At 37.2% G+C, this 17,278-nt stretch overlaps 1 protein-coding gene across 2 annotated transcripts in view; it reads right to left on the bottom strand.

Annotated features, from left to right (window-relative positions):
- LOC122569613 (dipeptidase 1-like) overlaps nucleotides 1-17,278 on the bottom strand; it is a 229,673-nt gene that overhangs the window by 2,282 nt on the left and 210,113 nt on the right. Inside the window, exons 3-7 of one of the 2 annotated variants that reach the window (XM_043730901.1) lie at nucleotides 10,243-10,375; nucleotides 9,014-9,202; nucleotides 7,799-7,998; nucleotides 3,387-3,547; nucleotides 283-412 (exon numbers count right to left, since the gene is read on the bottom strand). In XM_043730901.1, coding sequence (XP_043586836.1) covers nucleotides 283-412; nucleotides 3,387-3,547; nucleotides 7,799-7,998; nucleotides 9,014-9,202; nucleotides 10,243-10,375 — 813 coding nt within the window. Of the gene's footprint in view, nucleotides 1-282; nucleotides 413-3,386; nucleotides 3,548-7,798; nucleotides 8,002-9,013; nucleotides 9,203-10,242; nucleotides 10,376-17,278 lie in introns of both variants that reach the window. The other variant, XM_043730899.1, reaches the window with a different exon arrangement.

Here is a 17,278-nt window from a genome sequence, read left to right on the forward strand (position 1 = left end):
TTCTATCTTTTCCTACAGAAAATGGTCTTTCAGAAGAGAAATGTGTTCGTTTCCCCGTTCAATTTCCTTATTTCGTTTATATCCTTCGTTTAATAATCGATTGAGCGAAAGTTAATTGAAACTCTTCTGGAATCGTCTTGCTTAGAATTTATTCGATTTTCAGAATTAAACAACAGACACTACGCTGTTTTTATTTTCGTGTCGTATAAGGAACAATTGGGATGCTCGCGGTATAGGCAACCTGGCAAAGAGATTCGAATTTAGATTTGAACGCGTTCCAACCTTTTGGAGGACTCTCAGCAGGTTCAGTCCGGCGACTTTCTTTAAGTCGTACACGTTCCAGTTCCCACTTCGAAGAAGTTCGGCGAACAGTTCCGGATACTTTGAGACATCCTCCAGTCCTCTGGGTGTCCTGTCAACAGAATTCCTTGTAACAAGTCGTGTCCGAGTTTGATTACGATCAAACTGGAAATGGATAGTCGCAACGTTGATCTTTGCGACTTTTCCTATTTTACAATGCGCGTATCAAAATGTCCAATTTATTTCAAGTAACGTATAATAATTATACAGATGAAAATGAATAGAGAGGAATGGCAATTTTTATATCGTAATTTTTTTACAGTTATTAACGATGGATTTGATAGATTTTTATATACACGAGGATTTTAATAATTCGAAGAGACGAGGAATTCGTATAAGATACATCTGCTCGCTTTACAAAATTTATAAACTTTGAGTTGTAGCGCCACGCGACGACGCAACTATCCGACGGCTTCGCGACATTCGGCAACAATGTACATCGCCGAAGCGAAGTGCCTAATGAGCTATCAATATCCCAACGGTCTTTTCGCCGAATGTTCGAGAAGAAGGTATGCGTGGCAACGATGGCGGACGCCATATAAACGCGTGGATAGTGGGGATATTGAGAGGCGACAAAAAGAAAGAAAAAGATTCATTCCGTTTCGAACAACAAAGTGCGAAGGGTGTAGCGTAACAGCAAAGCAAACACATTCGAGAAGCGTGATTGTTAATTGTTGATCGTTAATCGTTGATTGTCGACTGTTAATTGTTTAATAAACCCTTTTTGTTGAACATCAAGAGTATTTCTTGGGGCACTTACATCCAACTTCACCTCATAGTGAAACTTTGATCATTGGATATACCATACCCGTTTGTATACGTGCAATCTATTCCATTAGATAATTATTCAAACGACTCTACTTCCCTCGCGAATAGTCTCCGTTCTAATTAACATCAAGAGTTACTAAATCGATGCCAGTGTATAAATAAAAGGAACATTTGTCCAAGCACTGTTGTCCCACGTTCGTTCTATCAGTTTATAGCCAGTAATAACAGACATTAATCACGAAGATTTACATTCAAACGCATTAAATTACAGCTTATCTTTCCCGCCATGAATCCAAATGAGTTAAACAACCCGTAATTCTTTCCGACGTGTACCTCAAACTCCATCCTCCTGCTCTCTGTATTTTTCTTTTTTCGATGACCGATAACCCGTTGTAACGGACCACCAAGCATCTATCGCGTAACAGAATATCGAAAGGAAAAAAGGAAAGTCTATGGTCTTGTAATTAGATTTACAGTGCCATTAATTCTCCGTTCATCGGTTTACGATAACTTGCACAAACACGATGAATTACCCGACACGAGCCGGTAAATGTGTTCACAGGAAGGTTTACGCCGCCGCACCCTTGTGACTATAAATCTTTTCGACCAACGCCGCCGCATCGAAAAGCTTAATTAGAGCCGTGCGTACTCCCTTGATTAAACTTATGGAATATCAAAGTGGACCCACGATCACGATGTTTCCTATTCGGATATTACACTGACTTCGGTGTCCATTCGTAGAAATGGCTCATAACTGGACCGCGGATATTCGTGCAGCTTCGTTTTTTTTTTTTTTTTATTATTAAATTTGTACTTTACAATTTGTCTAGCTGGACATTCGGTAAATTTGTCTAGTTTTATTGCTAAATAACACGAGCATGGCTGTCCCAGCGAGATACCATCTTCGAGTTTGTATATTTTATTTCTTTAATGAGATCAGTGAGGTGATTTCTCTTTAGACTTCTTTTTACGAGAGATTAGTATTTTTGTAAAGGCAAAATAATGGAACAGAACGCAAGGAAAAACTCGTTTCACCTACTGAGCTATGCCAGGTGCTAGACTTTGAGTATTCTATGTACATTTGCGTGTTACAAATTCTGTGCATTTTTGCCGATATAAACGATCTTTTGTTTCACATACATGTTTAATTGTATCGCGGCTATATGTATATATATAAATTGTTTACATCATATATTCAACCCTTAGAGTGCTATGGACGCATATATGCGTCTGGCGAAAGTCATCGGTGTGGACTAAGGACGCATATATGCGTCTGGTGAAAGCTATCGGTGTGGACTAAGGACGCATATATGCGTCTGACGAAAGCCATCGGTGTGGACTAAGGACGCATATATGCGTTTGTCAATTTTTACGAGCACCTACGCAGAAGTAATACTATTACGTTTGTGTGAGACAAATATAAATGCATTTCAATGTTAATGCCGCGTTCGAAGAAACTGTCTTTTTTTTTTATTTAATACTTTGCATTCACAATTTGTCCAATTTGGACATTTGGTAGAATTGAAACTGTCTTTGAGAGAATATTGGTCTACGGACGAACTGTTGAAAAGCAATATTTTCCGCAAAATAATAGCACGAGATCGATACATGGTATTATTACAAATGTTGCACTTTAACGATAATAATACAGTAAATAACGATCCTTTAGCAAAAATACGACTAGTAATCGCACAACTGAATTATTAACTTGTATTATATTTACTAAATTTAGTTTTCTAGTTTATTGTTTTCTAGTTTACTACCCAAATTCTAGTTTATTGTAAATTTCAATGTTTATAATAAATAATTAATACTAAAAAATATATATATTTCTTGAATCATTTAATCTCGTGCAAAAGAATTACTATAACTTATTACGATTTGCGCTTTGAATAGTCAATCAACAGAGTTGAGTCTAGCGAAAAAGTGTTCAGTCCACAGCGATCGTCAGCGCTGGCCGCGCGCCGTCCGTACGGACCGCATAGGCGCCGAGTATTCACCACCCTAACGGTTGATGACAATTATTCGTTTATTACCATCTGAGGCTTCTACGTGTATCATATCTAACATGTGTGTACTATTGCAGGAAACGTTATTATCATCGGACACGGCTAATACGTAAAAGTTCCGAGTGACAACTACAGAAATTGGAAAGTTTCGAAAGGTTTATTTATTTTCGATTGTGTGTTCTATCGTGCATACGTATATGCGCGTACGTAATGCGCGATAGAACGTGTTCAAGAAAAAGATGTACCTACTTGTTGATACCATCGAAGTCGCCACCGACACCGATGTGGTCCACGCCAATTAGGTTTTTAATGTAGTAAATGTGCTCGGCGACGTCGGAGACGGTCGCCTGAGAGCCACATTTCACGAAGTAATTATAAAACGTCACCATCACCAATCCACCGTTAGCAGCCTACAAATGAAATTCCATTTTATGTTGCATCGTTCGATAAAGTCGCTCGAAGTTTCGATCCTGCTACTTATAAAAAGCTTATCCGAGCTTTAATTCCATACGTTCGTGTATCTTCATCCAAAAATTTAAAATGGCATCGTACCGACTTGGCTGGACGGTACCAGGCACAATAGCAGGCAAAATTTTTTGGACACGACGGAATTTGGAAATTGAAAAGTTCGAAAGATCGCGTGTTGAAGGTTAGCAAGATTAAAAAATTTGGAAACTCGAGTGTTCGGAAATCTGGGTACCTGAAAGTTCGAAAGTTTGAATTTTAAGCAAATTTAGATGGCTGGATGTTTGCAAATTTCAACGTCCGAAGATTCGAGCGTTTGGAAACTTAGAAACCTAAAGATTTGACGCGTTCGGTGAATTTTTCAGGCTTCGGAGACTCGAAAACTTGAAAATTTGAAGATCTGGCGACTGGAATCTTTCACCTGAAACAAATAAGAAGACGCTAGCTTTCGGATCGACGAAAGGTTCGATTACTCTGCTCGAAGTCTGAAATCTCGTTCGTGCCTTGTATTAACCGCAGCTTCTCACCGCAACTATCGTCACGCTTTCCTCGATCAAATCCACCGCAATGTTCACGCGTAACCGCATTTCGTCTGCATCGTACGTACCTGTGTTTCCTCTTTTGGGCAACTGTACTGTACCGTAGAAACCTGTCGCAAACGAACCTAAATGTTTGTCCAGAATGTTACGAATTTTATTTTAAAGAACGATCTTTCTTATTTTCGAATAGATAACGAATGAACGTTGTTTTATTCGAGAGGAAAGAATTGATCGACGATATTGTTTAACATCGTAAAGTAAATGTAGTAAAGTCAAACTTAACAGATACTTCCATAATGGATTCTTTTCTAAAATTTCTTTCCATGATTCAGAAACGTTATAACGATCGACGACTTGAATAAATCGTAAATTGTTCTTCTCTGATATTTTCTACAGATTTAGCTATGGAATGCTTATTCCCCTTGATCAGAGAATTGCACAGGATATTACTGACTTATAAGAGAACCAAAGATCTTTTGTAACCATCGAGCAACGGAAAGAGCACTTGTGAAATGTCGATCTCGGACAGTTTCAAGCTTCGTAACGAGATAACTCTCTTGTCAAGCTAAAACAATACGTTTACACAGGTTTCTATGTCAAAATGTCGCTTAATAATGTTCACTGTTTCGCGTTGTTCAATGTTTCACGATTATCGTAAAATAACTTTTACTTGACTTCCATTGTATTATTATTATTATTATTATTATTATTATATATTATTTTCATTATTTCATTTTATATCGAACATATACTGTGTCTATTAATTTATTTAATATCGATAAAATACATCTATGTACCTATGTTTATGTTTATGTTTCAAGAACGTGTATAGGTATGTGTATTACTGTGTTTTACGATTTATAAAATTAAATTTTCTATTCTTTCCCGAACACGAGTTACAAAATACGAGGCAACGAAATCCGATTAGAAATACGCAGAATGGATTAGTTAAATTTATAAAAATTCTCGTTACGATTCCATCTTGCTGTATTCGGAGTTCAATTTTTGTAAAATGAAGCATTCTCCTACGCTGATTCCGCGTCTATCTGTGCAAAAACGAGAATACGATTTTCCCTCTATGGGCGAGGAAAGGATAAATCGTCTGGAAAAAAATGTCAAACACGGCGTAGTTATCAAGTTGATGATGTATACGTAAGTATTAAAAGTTCTTTCGGGTGGTTTTACAGTTACGAAACGTAACGTTGAATTCTAACGAGACGAGGAAAAATCTGCCACTCGAGGGGATTCGAGGAAGAAAATTGCGGTTTGTGGAAAGATACGAAGCCAACGAGAAACAGGGGAACAGATAAATCCGTTAATTTCTCGCCCTACTAATTTGTCGTTTAACGAGGGAACGCGAAGAGGTTTCCTATAATGGAGCAGAAAACCCGACAATAGAAACGAATAGCCGGTGGTAAATGTTTCGTGTCACTGGGAGACCAGCTGCACAGATAATCGTCTATCCTCTGGAAAGGAAGAAGAACGATCTGGTGCGAGAGAAAGCGCGAAAACCGTCACTTTTCTTTTCAATTCGACGAAACTTATTTCGCAACAAATCTACGTAGATCGTTAACAGATCCTCGAACAGGACTTTTATTTGACAAACGTTTTACAAGCTATCGTATAGCAGAGAATATTTTTCCGCTATGTACAGCGCTACGAACAATTATAAACTCAAACATATTTTCTTATATTATCGTAGCGGCATATGCGTCTTAGGACGTGTAGCAGCATGTATGTCTTAGGACGTCGTGATACGCAGATGCCTCACATAGTTGTTTTGCCGCAGAGGATTAACACTGTACGACGCACATAACGTAATAAACAAACTCTGGACAAAGCAATTTCGCTGCTACGTGCAACCTACAACCTGCGACAAGTTCAAACCCTTCGGTACCCCCCTTGACCAGTATAAATAGACGACCAAGTTCTCCGCGAATAATGCTATATAAAGCCATATTAAAACCTATTTGGACCTATGGGATTCAACTGTGGGGAATAGCGAGTAATTCCAACGATTCCAATCAAAAACTCTAAGATGCTTAGTAGATGCACCTTGGTATGTTACCAACGAAAAGATACACCGCGACCTTAAGATAGCTACAGTTAAAGAAGAAATATCCAAATTCGGTAACAGATATAATACAAGAGTTAACAACCACCAAAACCAATTAAAGTTAGCCAATTACTTGACACGACGGATCAGATCTGCAGACTAAAAAGACAATACTCTTTAGATTTAAGCATTAGATTCAACTAGAATCAAACATACTGTAAACTCTTATAATCCAAGTTACAGTACCATGCCAAAATAATTTACTTATAATTCTCAATGAGAATTGATTGTAAAAAGTCTACCAAAAAAAAAAAGTTCTCCGCGAGTCAGTAGTAGTGCGAATGAATATCAGTATCGAGTCAGTAAGTCAGTCAGTCGAGCGAACTAGTATAACGAATCAATTTTATGACGAGTATCGTCGAGCGAGCAACGCTTGCGATTAACTTTGTATTCTGCACTTTAAAATATCTGTAAATATAGTTAATTAAATTAACTCGTCTGATTATTGATTTAACCAACAACACGTCACACCGTCCACCGCATTATTTTATTCGACATTTCCAAGAAATCGCTGATCATGTCTGAATAAGCGAAAAATTGTTTTTGTAAAGGATAAATCGAACGCTGCAGGATATCAGGAGATGTTACACGTAGAATTAACGTCCCTCGTAAATGAAATAGAAGACAGAAAGCCAGTTTTTCAACAAGACAATGTTGCTATTCGTATAGCCGCTGTTAGGAAGCCGTGGTTCCAGGATTTCGCAATAGAATTATTACCATGGCCAGTGTCGAGTCCTGATCTGAACCTGATCGAGACCTGCGGGGAATTCTACGAAGAAAAGTTGTTTACGAACAGGAGAAGTCACCTATAGAAAATATGGTTGAAGTTGAATAAAGAATGAAATCCGTTGGGGGTGGATATTCAAAACGAAACTTTAAGTAAGTTAGTGGATAGTATATCTAACAGATTAATAGAAGCAACAAGAAGTAAAGGAAAATACGCAAAACATTTAACGAAATCTACGTGTAACATTGACTTTATATCTTTTTTGCAGTCGAAAACACAATTTTAGGAGAAAATTTAATATTTTTCAGACTTCGAAAGAAGACAGTTTTTGTTTGTTACGTCGTTAGTTTTGTTTTGTATTGTAACATGAAATTATACAGGGAATTTCGCCCATGTTTCTTCCAATGTTATGACAAATCTAAAAATAAGGTTTGAGTTTATAATTATTCACTGTATACATATGTCTCTATTTTTTCTTCAATAACAAAGATGATAATTTAGTTCGAAATATCTTTTAGAAAATTTTCAGAATTTTCATTATTTGTCGGCTGCCTTTTCTTCAAATTTAATACCAAAGCTCCCGCGTATCTTTCCTTTATGAAATTTGAATTTAATTTTCGTCCTGCTCCTGATAATGTATCTTTCCGTCATCTTTTTCCCTTCTCGAGGGAGGATCGGTAATTTTAATAATTTGAATATAATTAGGTTTATTTTTTTGCTCATTCCCATATATTAATCTTTTCCAGCGAAATTTTTACTTTAATTTAAATTTAATTAAACGGGAAAACAGTCGAATAACGTGGCTTCTGCTTACCAGCTGCCTTAAAATGTCGTCAGGAACGTTCCTCGAGGAATTACAAATAGCGAAGGCTGAGGAGTGAGAAAAAATGACGGGTGCTTTGCTGGCTCTTAAAGCGTCCCTCATGGTTGCCCTCGCTGTATGACTAAGGTCTATCAGCATTCCCAGCCTATTCATTTCCTGAACTACTGTTTTCCCGAACGCCGTTAGACCGCCTCCTAAAACAAACGAGAACTTAGCTTTCTCCCTCTCTCTACTTACTGTCGAAACATTTATCTCCCTGACACAACGAAACTTGGAATTTTTTTAAAGATTACATAATATACTATGTTTCATTGAATATGTGAGTGATAGTCGCGATATCGACTATTTTTAATTTCATTATCATTTCAGTGTGAAAAATGTTGAAGTAATTACTTCGAGAGAAGCTCTACACCTTTTCTTTTGTATATCCGTGACCTGGAGAATACGTTGTTACGAAGAGAATAGAATTTAGTGAAAAAACTCGAAATAAGGAGAGGTGCATATTATTGTGTCCTTGAATATAAATTTTGTTTTGGGTTACGTGTTATAGAAACAAAAGAGCTATAGGTAGGTAGCTTTCTATCGCTATTTCTTCTAGTCTTCAGATAGAGTTACACGCCAAAGTTATCTTTTTGGTAATGTCCTTTGCCATAAATATATGAACGTGCTCCCTATCATCCTTCTTCTATTGTATTGTAACACTGAAAGAATGAGGATCTGGGTCAGCATACACTTATTTCAATATACTTTCCTGTTACAAATTCATCCACTCGTTACTCCATCAGTCAACCTCAACAAATTAAACTACATTGTAAATTTCACCATATTGTACTTCATTAATTATTCAACATTCGTGTGAAACAAATTGTCGTTTATCGCTAGCAGTAAAATCACTTGCAAATCATATTGCCTTTAACTGTATATTCTATGCGTTCTTACCAGTTAAATTATATTCTATCAGGTAACCTCAACACAAAATAAAGTTCCATTGCAAATATCTTCGTATCTAGATTGTTATATATTTATAAGAAATTTCAAGGCACGAAGTGCAGAGAACGGGTGTAAAGTGCAGAAATATATAAAACACTCCAAGTGTAGTACTCGTAATAGCGTTTATTAGGCAAAGCTAATTTCTGTTTATTTGTCGCTTTCTTTTTTAATTTTTTGAATTTACTTAAATATTCACAGTTTATCTATATTACTCACCATCCTCCTCTTCGTCTTCTACCGACGAACTTTTCGCCCACGGTGTGTTACAAGTGTGCGTGAGTGTGAGATACCGTACACCCAATTGATACAGTGTTCTTAAAACAGCTAAACTACTTCCTAGGCTATGTCCACCTTCCACCCCAATCAATGAAGCTATCCTGCCTCTTTCGTGAGCATCCAGAATCTCTGAAAATTAAATCAGTATCACCTGTACAATATATACATAGTATTGAGTTATGTATTTATTTATTTCCTCGGTCTTGTCCTTTCCAAGTGTTAACTTAGACTGTTAACCAACTCTTAAGTGTAAACACTTAGCCAACCGAATAGGGAGATCTCCCCGTTTGGTCACGCAGCGATGTTCTTCGCGGAGGGGAGATCTCCCTTTTTCACTTTAGCAACGCGTTTTCTTTTTTCGTTGCTATTGTTATTATCAGTTGTCGTTTACCTGGAATTGTTCCCACTTAATTGCCCCACTTTTTCTGCTTTTACAAAGTACAGTATATAATAAAATACAGCAATCTAGTGGTGTTAAAATCAATTAGAAAGTTATACTATCAGTTATGACTAAATGAAGCTATAGTCGGACGATACCACACTGTAAAAAAATATTAGAATGCATTATGAATTTTTCATTTCACGTTCAAATCGTTTTATTTATCTTTAATCACCTTCGATGTTTTCAATTTTACCTATATTTTTTTATACATTTTGTATAAACAATATATGAAATCGTCAAATAAAATCATTAGCGCAAAATATAATTAATCGCTTAAATAATGTTTAGACTTCTTTCTTTTTTAAACGGTGAATATTAGTCCTCGATACTTGGAAAAATGCGCGGTGGAAACGTACAGCTTGCTGTGGCGCGCTCGTTTGGCTAAGTGTTACCTCATGGCGTTTGTTATATCCTCTTTCGAAGAAAACGAAGAAAAATACCCATTTAACGTAGTGTATGTCCAGCTGGACGAATTGTAAAGTATAAATTAAATAATAAAAGAAAAAAACATAGTGCGAGGCCAAGTGTGAAGATAAATCTTTCTTGCTAATCATCGTAGTCACTTGTCTTTACTATTTCGTTTCTTTCTTTAGTTTCGCGCTTATCACGCCTATTATGTTTTTCTTCCTTTTTAACTTTAATTCGTCTGCTTAAGAAACAGAGGGTAGTCAGGCGGCGGTAGAGTTCAGATTTGTGGCTGTTTCGGATAATCGTGAAAGATACTCACCCGTTGAAGATGCAGCGAACTGCATGTGTTGCGAGTACTTCTCTATGAGCCTCTTAATGAGGTCCACCTGCTCCAGAGTCAGCTGGACCGCGTTGAGATGCTGCGACTCGCACGGCACGTAAGCAGCCCAAAACTGTGAACGAGATACGAGCCGGATTATTCTTTGGTTAATTAGGAACAGCAGAGAAAGAGATGGAGAAATATCGTCGAGGCTGAATACACTTGCAAGGAGCGTAGGTATGCGAAAGATGAATGAAACTTTTGAGACTTTTGAGAAAGTCAAAACCGCGTGGTTTTCGGCACGATATTTCTAATTTTCTTTCTTCGCACGTTTTTAGAACAAAGTAATCCGTTGTTTGAAAGGCACGTAGTGCACGACGTTGATGTATTATGCCGCTATTATTTTTCTATTTTTCGACATAATATCTCGGCAATTTCGCTGATACTGTCAGTATTTCAATTTTCATATTTTAAGGTCTTTGTATTTCATAAATATTTTAGTATTTTAGAAATATTTTAATTCAATCGTTTTCCACTATACGTTACATTTTAGCGTATCACGTTTCTTTGCCTTCTCGATACCATATACCTTTTAATTTTCTTCGTTCTCCGTTCATTTGGTCGCTTAAAAGGCGATTTACATTTTTATATCGATTTTTATATCGTTCGATGATTAACTTGCAAGATCGAGAATATTTTGATAAATTTTTGAATTACGTACATTCCATACGTTCCCTCTTTTATCACGTAATCCATTATTATCAGTCAGCTGAGAAAGTTGGGTGAACAGAGTTTGCAACACATTCAACTAAAACGTCTGATGATCGATGGCGAACGTTGCTCGAATTTTGGTTCATTATTGCAGTTTAATAAGATCGTTGTCCATTATTGTACTCCAATTTATTACGTATTACTTTATACTGCGAAACCGTGACAAATTTTATGAGAGTGGTTCTACGCTCGTGATTCATCGTACCGCAAATATGGTATCACGTAGCGTCCATAAATAATCGTCTACATGAAAATTCGTTGTAACTTGCGGTTAATCGGGCCACAAAGATTGCAACGATATAGTTATAGCAACTGACGAGGTTCAATTTCGAATAAAAATGAAAATACGAATATGTCAATTTCCCTTTGTCTCTCGTCTTGCCCATTTTCTAATTTAATTCCATTTCAAATTTATAATTACTTTCAGAATTCTTTGAACGAGTCGATGAATCGTGACGAATACCACAGAATTATTACGGTGACGCAGCTTTCTAAGCCTGAAATTTCAGTGACTGTGAAACCTTGAAAGTAGCGGTCGATTATCTGCAGTTTTATCGGTTTCACGATTTTTACATTCGTTTCTATAATAAGGCTGGACAATGCGTGATATAACATTTTTCACGCGTTCTCTGGAATATCGATTTCCTCTCAGGTTTGATATTTTCGTTGTTTTCGAACAACGCAACGAGTAATGAATTTTTATCGACGAGCGGAAGCTTCGGATTATAAATAATAAGTAATAAATAAATAGCAGGTGAAACTCTGTTGCTTTCGTTAAATAATTAAACGAATCGAATCGAAACTTTTGACACGCATACCGAAGTTAAAAAACAGTTCGGTAATTTATCTTCGCCCCTATCTATTTTTACTTTTATTTTCATTTTGATTATTCGTAATCGAAACTCGTCTCGGCCGGGCAAGTAGGAAATTATCTTTCGCTACGGAATAAATTGAATTTGCAGAAAATTGAGGACGAAAGTTTGCCGTGTAAGACAGAAAATGCAAAGCTGAAAGGAGGAACATCGAAAAAGAAAATTGTTGCGTTGAGGTTACGCAATATACGGAAGATGATGTACTAGAACATAGAACATTTTTTCATCTTCCGTTTTCTCTTACGTATACAGTCTTCGCCTGGGAGCGGAGATTGGTTTCCTTTATGGTTCCTTGTGGCGAACTTCTGTTCTCCTTAGGGGAAAACAAGTGCAATGGCAAACGAATGAATTACACGTCCGTTGAAACTTATTTTCTGATTCAATTTTCGTAATATTCTTCTATCAGCATAGACGAACTCGTAAGAAAGTAAGAAATTCGTCCAACGATGTTAACTTGTTATTATCGTAATTCGCTGGGTACATATCACTTTGCTTCTACGATAGTTCTTGATATTCTCTCTGATCGGACCTTTTTTTTATTTGGAAGTAGTTTACGATCAATTCTCATTGAGAATTGTAAGTAAATTATTCTGGTGTGGTACTATAACGTGAATAATAAACGATTAAATCTAAAGGGGAATGTCTTTTTAGCCTGGAGATCTGATCAATTAATTGAATAACTAGCGGTGTTACGACCGTTCGCGAAGAGACGCGATCGCAAGAGGCGTAATTTCTCGCTACGATTCTAATAATCGACGCCGCGAATCAGTCGTTTCCGTGTTTCGATTAGGATAACAGAGGTAGTTCACATGATCGTAACACTGAATTAACAGGGTTAATATAAACTTCTATTTCCAACGATATTTAAAATTATAATGGACACGTCACAAATGATTTAACGATGATACTGTTAGTTTGTTACTGTAATTCGACCCGACTTTATGATATTTCTCGACGTATTCGTTTGACTAAACTCCCTCGATTTTATTTCTCTGAACCTCTCGATGCATTCAGTTCGAATTCTCATTTGCCACTGACTGCCCTTCGATTTTGTCCTTCTCTGGCAGACGACCCCCACCACGCTCGGATCTCGCAAACGTTCGCGCCTATGATCACGTATACCACCTTTTTTGTGCAGATAAAATAACGGACCGAAGGCGAATCGATGTTTCTAGAACTCGCTGCTTGACGACAGCTACGCGCTTATCGCTACTTTGGGTATATTTCGCCGGTCATGTAAGACGATCTGTCTGCGACATTATGGTACCAAGGAAGACGGCTAGGAACACGGCCTATAGTAAGCCTCGGGGCATAACAAGTGGATTTTGGTGGTTGTTAATTCTTATGTTATATCTATTAATGAATTTGGATATTTCTTCTCTAACTGTAGGTATCTTAAGGTCGTTTTGTTGGTAACATATTAAGGTGCATCTATTAAGGATCTTAGAGTTTTTGATTGGAATCGTTGAAGAATTTCTGTGTTGGAATTACTCGTTGTTCTCCATAGTGGTCGAACCTAAAATGGACAATAGTATTTTCCAATTCTTAGGCTTTACTTCTATTTCTTAATCTCGTTAGGTTCTAAAGTGCACATTATTTTTTAATTTGTTGGTTATTACGGTAGAACCACGTTCATCTGGACTCCATTTATTCGAACGAAATTCCAGTTAATGTCCGATCAGCCGAACTTTTGCCAGCTCGATTCACTTGTCTGAACGCGAGCCCCTATTATGCGAAGGAAAAATAATGGGTAACGAGGAAAATCGGTGATCTCCTATTAAACGAACTCCAATTACATAAATTACTTGCCCGTCGACAAATTCAGATAAATCGAGTTTTATTCTGATATTATGGACTAATGACATAGTCACGTACAACTTTGACTACTCGGCGTGCAAAGTTGAATTGAAAGATATTAGGTCGTCCGAAAAGTTTCTTCCGTTTTATAAGGAAATAACGGATACACAACATTTTCCGTTTTATATTATTTTATCGAATTACGTACGATCCATTTTGTTTTATCAAGATAAAGATTACAACGTTCGACAGATTAGGTTTCATGTTTGTACTAAAATTTGTATTGTAAATTTGTATTGTTTGTATTGTAAAATAAAGACACTTTCCGGACAACCTGATCGCGGACGAAAGGCCTAAGAGATATCGGAAAAATTATAAACAATGTCGCGAGAAAGCCGAAGTGCCAACAGGCCCAACAATGTATCGTCGATCTTTCGATCGAATAGTTTCGCGAAAAAGGCTTACGTGATTTTGGCCACGAGCGGTTGGGGAACACGTGCGTAGTGGGGCTAAGGCAAAGGACAAAGGGACGCTAAGGGAGAAAGACGAATTAACAGTCAGCGTTAGTCGAGAAGTCGGAGAGTGTCAGTTGAGAAGCCAGAGAGTGTGAATCGAAAAGTCAGGGAGATGGTGTTGCTAGCGTTGTCGAGAGAATGTGGTCCGCGTAAGAAACAGCGCTGGGTCCGTGGTGACGAGAGCTGCAAATTAACTATCTAATTGTCTTAATTATAATACGTTACTGTGATTAATTCGCGTTAAACAACCACCGTTTCCTTTTTAACCAACATCTGTTTATTGTAAATAAACTAATTGCAATAAAGATCCGATGCTAACATATTGCAGGTTGCCAGCAAATCTGCTTTATTTTAACATTATTATTCTCGACAGTTGATCGTTCGTGTTGTCTCCTAAAACGCAAAGTATGTTCAACCGAGTGAAAAACTAAACCACGAAACATCGTACAATCTCGTTCTCTAAATTCCATCGTACGTTTCGTAGGTGGGGACATGCGTCGCGATTCCGCTGACGATTCTCAGGATCGTTGGTTGCTGCGACGAATGCTCGGCTGGGTGGCGCGGTAATGGCATATCCAGCGCGAACGTGGCAAAAGGAGAAGAGGAAAAACGAGAAACAGCCGGGCAGGAAGAAAGCCAACCGGCTAGGTAGCTGCTACGTAAAAAGAAGAAGCAGTCAGAAAACCTGGAGAACCGGTAACGAGCTTGCGGTGGAAAACGCTGGCGCAACGCGTATAGAGGGATGATATCGGGCTTGCTCGTGTTTGTGCAACGTAATATCGGGCCGTTTTCTGTTTCGCCAGCTAGCGCACACTATCGTTGCCGTGTGTTTCATTATGTGTGTCGCGTTACACGCTTACCTTGGCGAAGAAAGCAACGTTTTCTGTGTCATCTCGCGGCAGCCTTGTCTTTCTTAATATTGCCGTTCCCGGGGATATGCGGCTCGCTGCGCTGAAACGTTGCTTGCTGGATTTGAAACGGCTCTCACCGAACGACGAATATTGCGTCGACCGTCTGTCCGATTTCTGCCCTTTGCACGCTGTCTCGCGCGAAATTCCAAACGTTCGTTCTATACGTACGCTGTCGTTCGATGTCGTAAACATCGCACGGACATAATTTCGTGGGTTTGTATGAACGATACCGAATGTTATTAATTAATGGAGAAGTAAATAAGTAGAAGCGATTTCCGATTTTCGTCTTCTGCGTATTTCGACTCGTATGAAACTGCGAGCGTTTTATATTTACACCGACGTTCCTAAGTATCGTTTGTATCGATAGTATCGAATATTGATAATTAATGGCAAACTAATTAGAGATTAAGTACCTACTACTTGCTTGCGGTTCCTGTGAAATAACAAACAAATATATCATATAGTACATGTATCTGTATGACACGATATGAAATTTAATTAGAATTAATCAGGATAGTTTCTTTATCGTAGAGAAACGTTTTGTATGTTTCTGCGTAGTTTGACATTCAAGATAAATAAATTTTATCGCGACATAAATATTGTACGACAGCTAACAAGAATAAGAACAACGTCCGGGTCTCCTAGTTTATAATTTTGCCAACGAATTATACTCTATCATAAATAAACAAGCGTTTATATTTACTTTAAAGCCGTGATATACAGATATTTTTCAAGAAATTTTAAAATTGCCTGTTTTTATTCCTTCTTCTTTCGCAATTTAATTTTCGTTTTGTTAATTTACGAAAGATGTTGAAAAATGAAGGTACTTCATATGTTACAAATAATCGTATTCACGCGAATATGTAAAAATGTGTGTCGATATATCCTGTGTATATTTTCTTTTATTAATAGCGAAAGACGAACCAAAGAAAATTTGTGTCTTAGAGGAAACTGGATATTTGAAGAAAATATCTTTTTCTGTTATCGATGCGATCCAGCTGAAAGTTTCCTTCCTTTTTGTGTAATACAGCGATATTCTCGAGATAGCTTTTATTATACCTGGTAGTAATTACTGAAAGCGTTACTTTTTATTTTCGTACAGCTTTTAAGCTCTGAAAGGTTTTAAAGCGTAGGCAAACGAGACTGGAAAAGACTTTCACGGTAATCCAATGGTAAGCAGGGTATAGAAGTTATTCTCTTCAATCGACATGGAAGGTTATTTGCAACGCTGTTTCATCGTAATGGTTCCTCTGTTACAGCGAAATTAGTCGAATGGGATTTAATGAAGTGGACATACAGATTCTGGTAAACGATTTTGCAATTAAGTATTCCGGATGCGGTTCTTTTCATTGTTCTTTTCAGTGTTCCTCTTTTCATTATGAATTTTCCGATATAGTGTACGTTAACATTTCATCAGCAACTTTCCCTTTGACGTTATACGTGTCAGTAGCGTTTTATTCAATCTTTTAAATATTCATTTTGCAAATTTTAATCATCCATTAAGCACAGAAAGAGCAATTACTTTAATTGGCAGAGTAATTTTACATACAGAGAAAATCTACTTTAGTTCTGAGATCAATATTTTCTGAGAAAAGGGCATATATTGCAATAAATAAATATATGGTACCAAACATATGGCTATTGCTATTGTATTTATAATTCTACTACATCCTATATGTTCCATCCAAAGATATTATTAAAAAAATACGACTAGCATATAAAAATATACATCTATTCTTTCAATGTTTATGTTTAAATTACATAAAAACTGTTAAATCTCAACGACAAATGGAATGTTTTTATATATAAAAATCTTATATCCCTTTATTTTATATTTTATAACGTACTAATCCAACATATGCTGTCACAAAACTTAGTTACGATTAGAAAACGATCAAACGACTAACAATAAACGCCGCACGATTGCAAATTTTCGTGCGACAGTGTACATGAACCACCTGTTCTCTTCAACTGCGAAATGTTCCGTTTCCTATCGCACTTTCGGACGACTAAGTTGAACACGCGGAAGGTCAAATGTCCTGCCGCCTGCACCGCAAGTCACGATCGAGCTTATAAACGTGCTTCGAGCGCTTCAGATTCAACGACTGATCGATACGTTAAATCTGTTTGGTTCGCCATATCTTTGATATTCTATCCCGATAAATCGCCT

The sequence above is a fragment of the Bombus pyrosoma genome, linkage group LG7, assembly GCF_014825855.1.
Source record: "Bombus pyrosoma isolate SC7728 linkage group LG7, ASM1482585v1, whole genome shotgun sequence".
NCBI classification, from domain to species: Eukaryota; Metazoa; Arthropoda; class Insecta; order Hymenoptera; family Apidae; genus Bombus; species Bombus pyrosoma.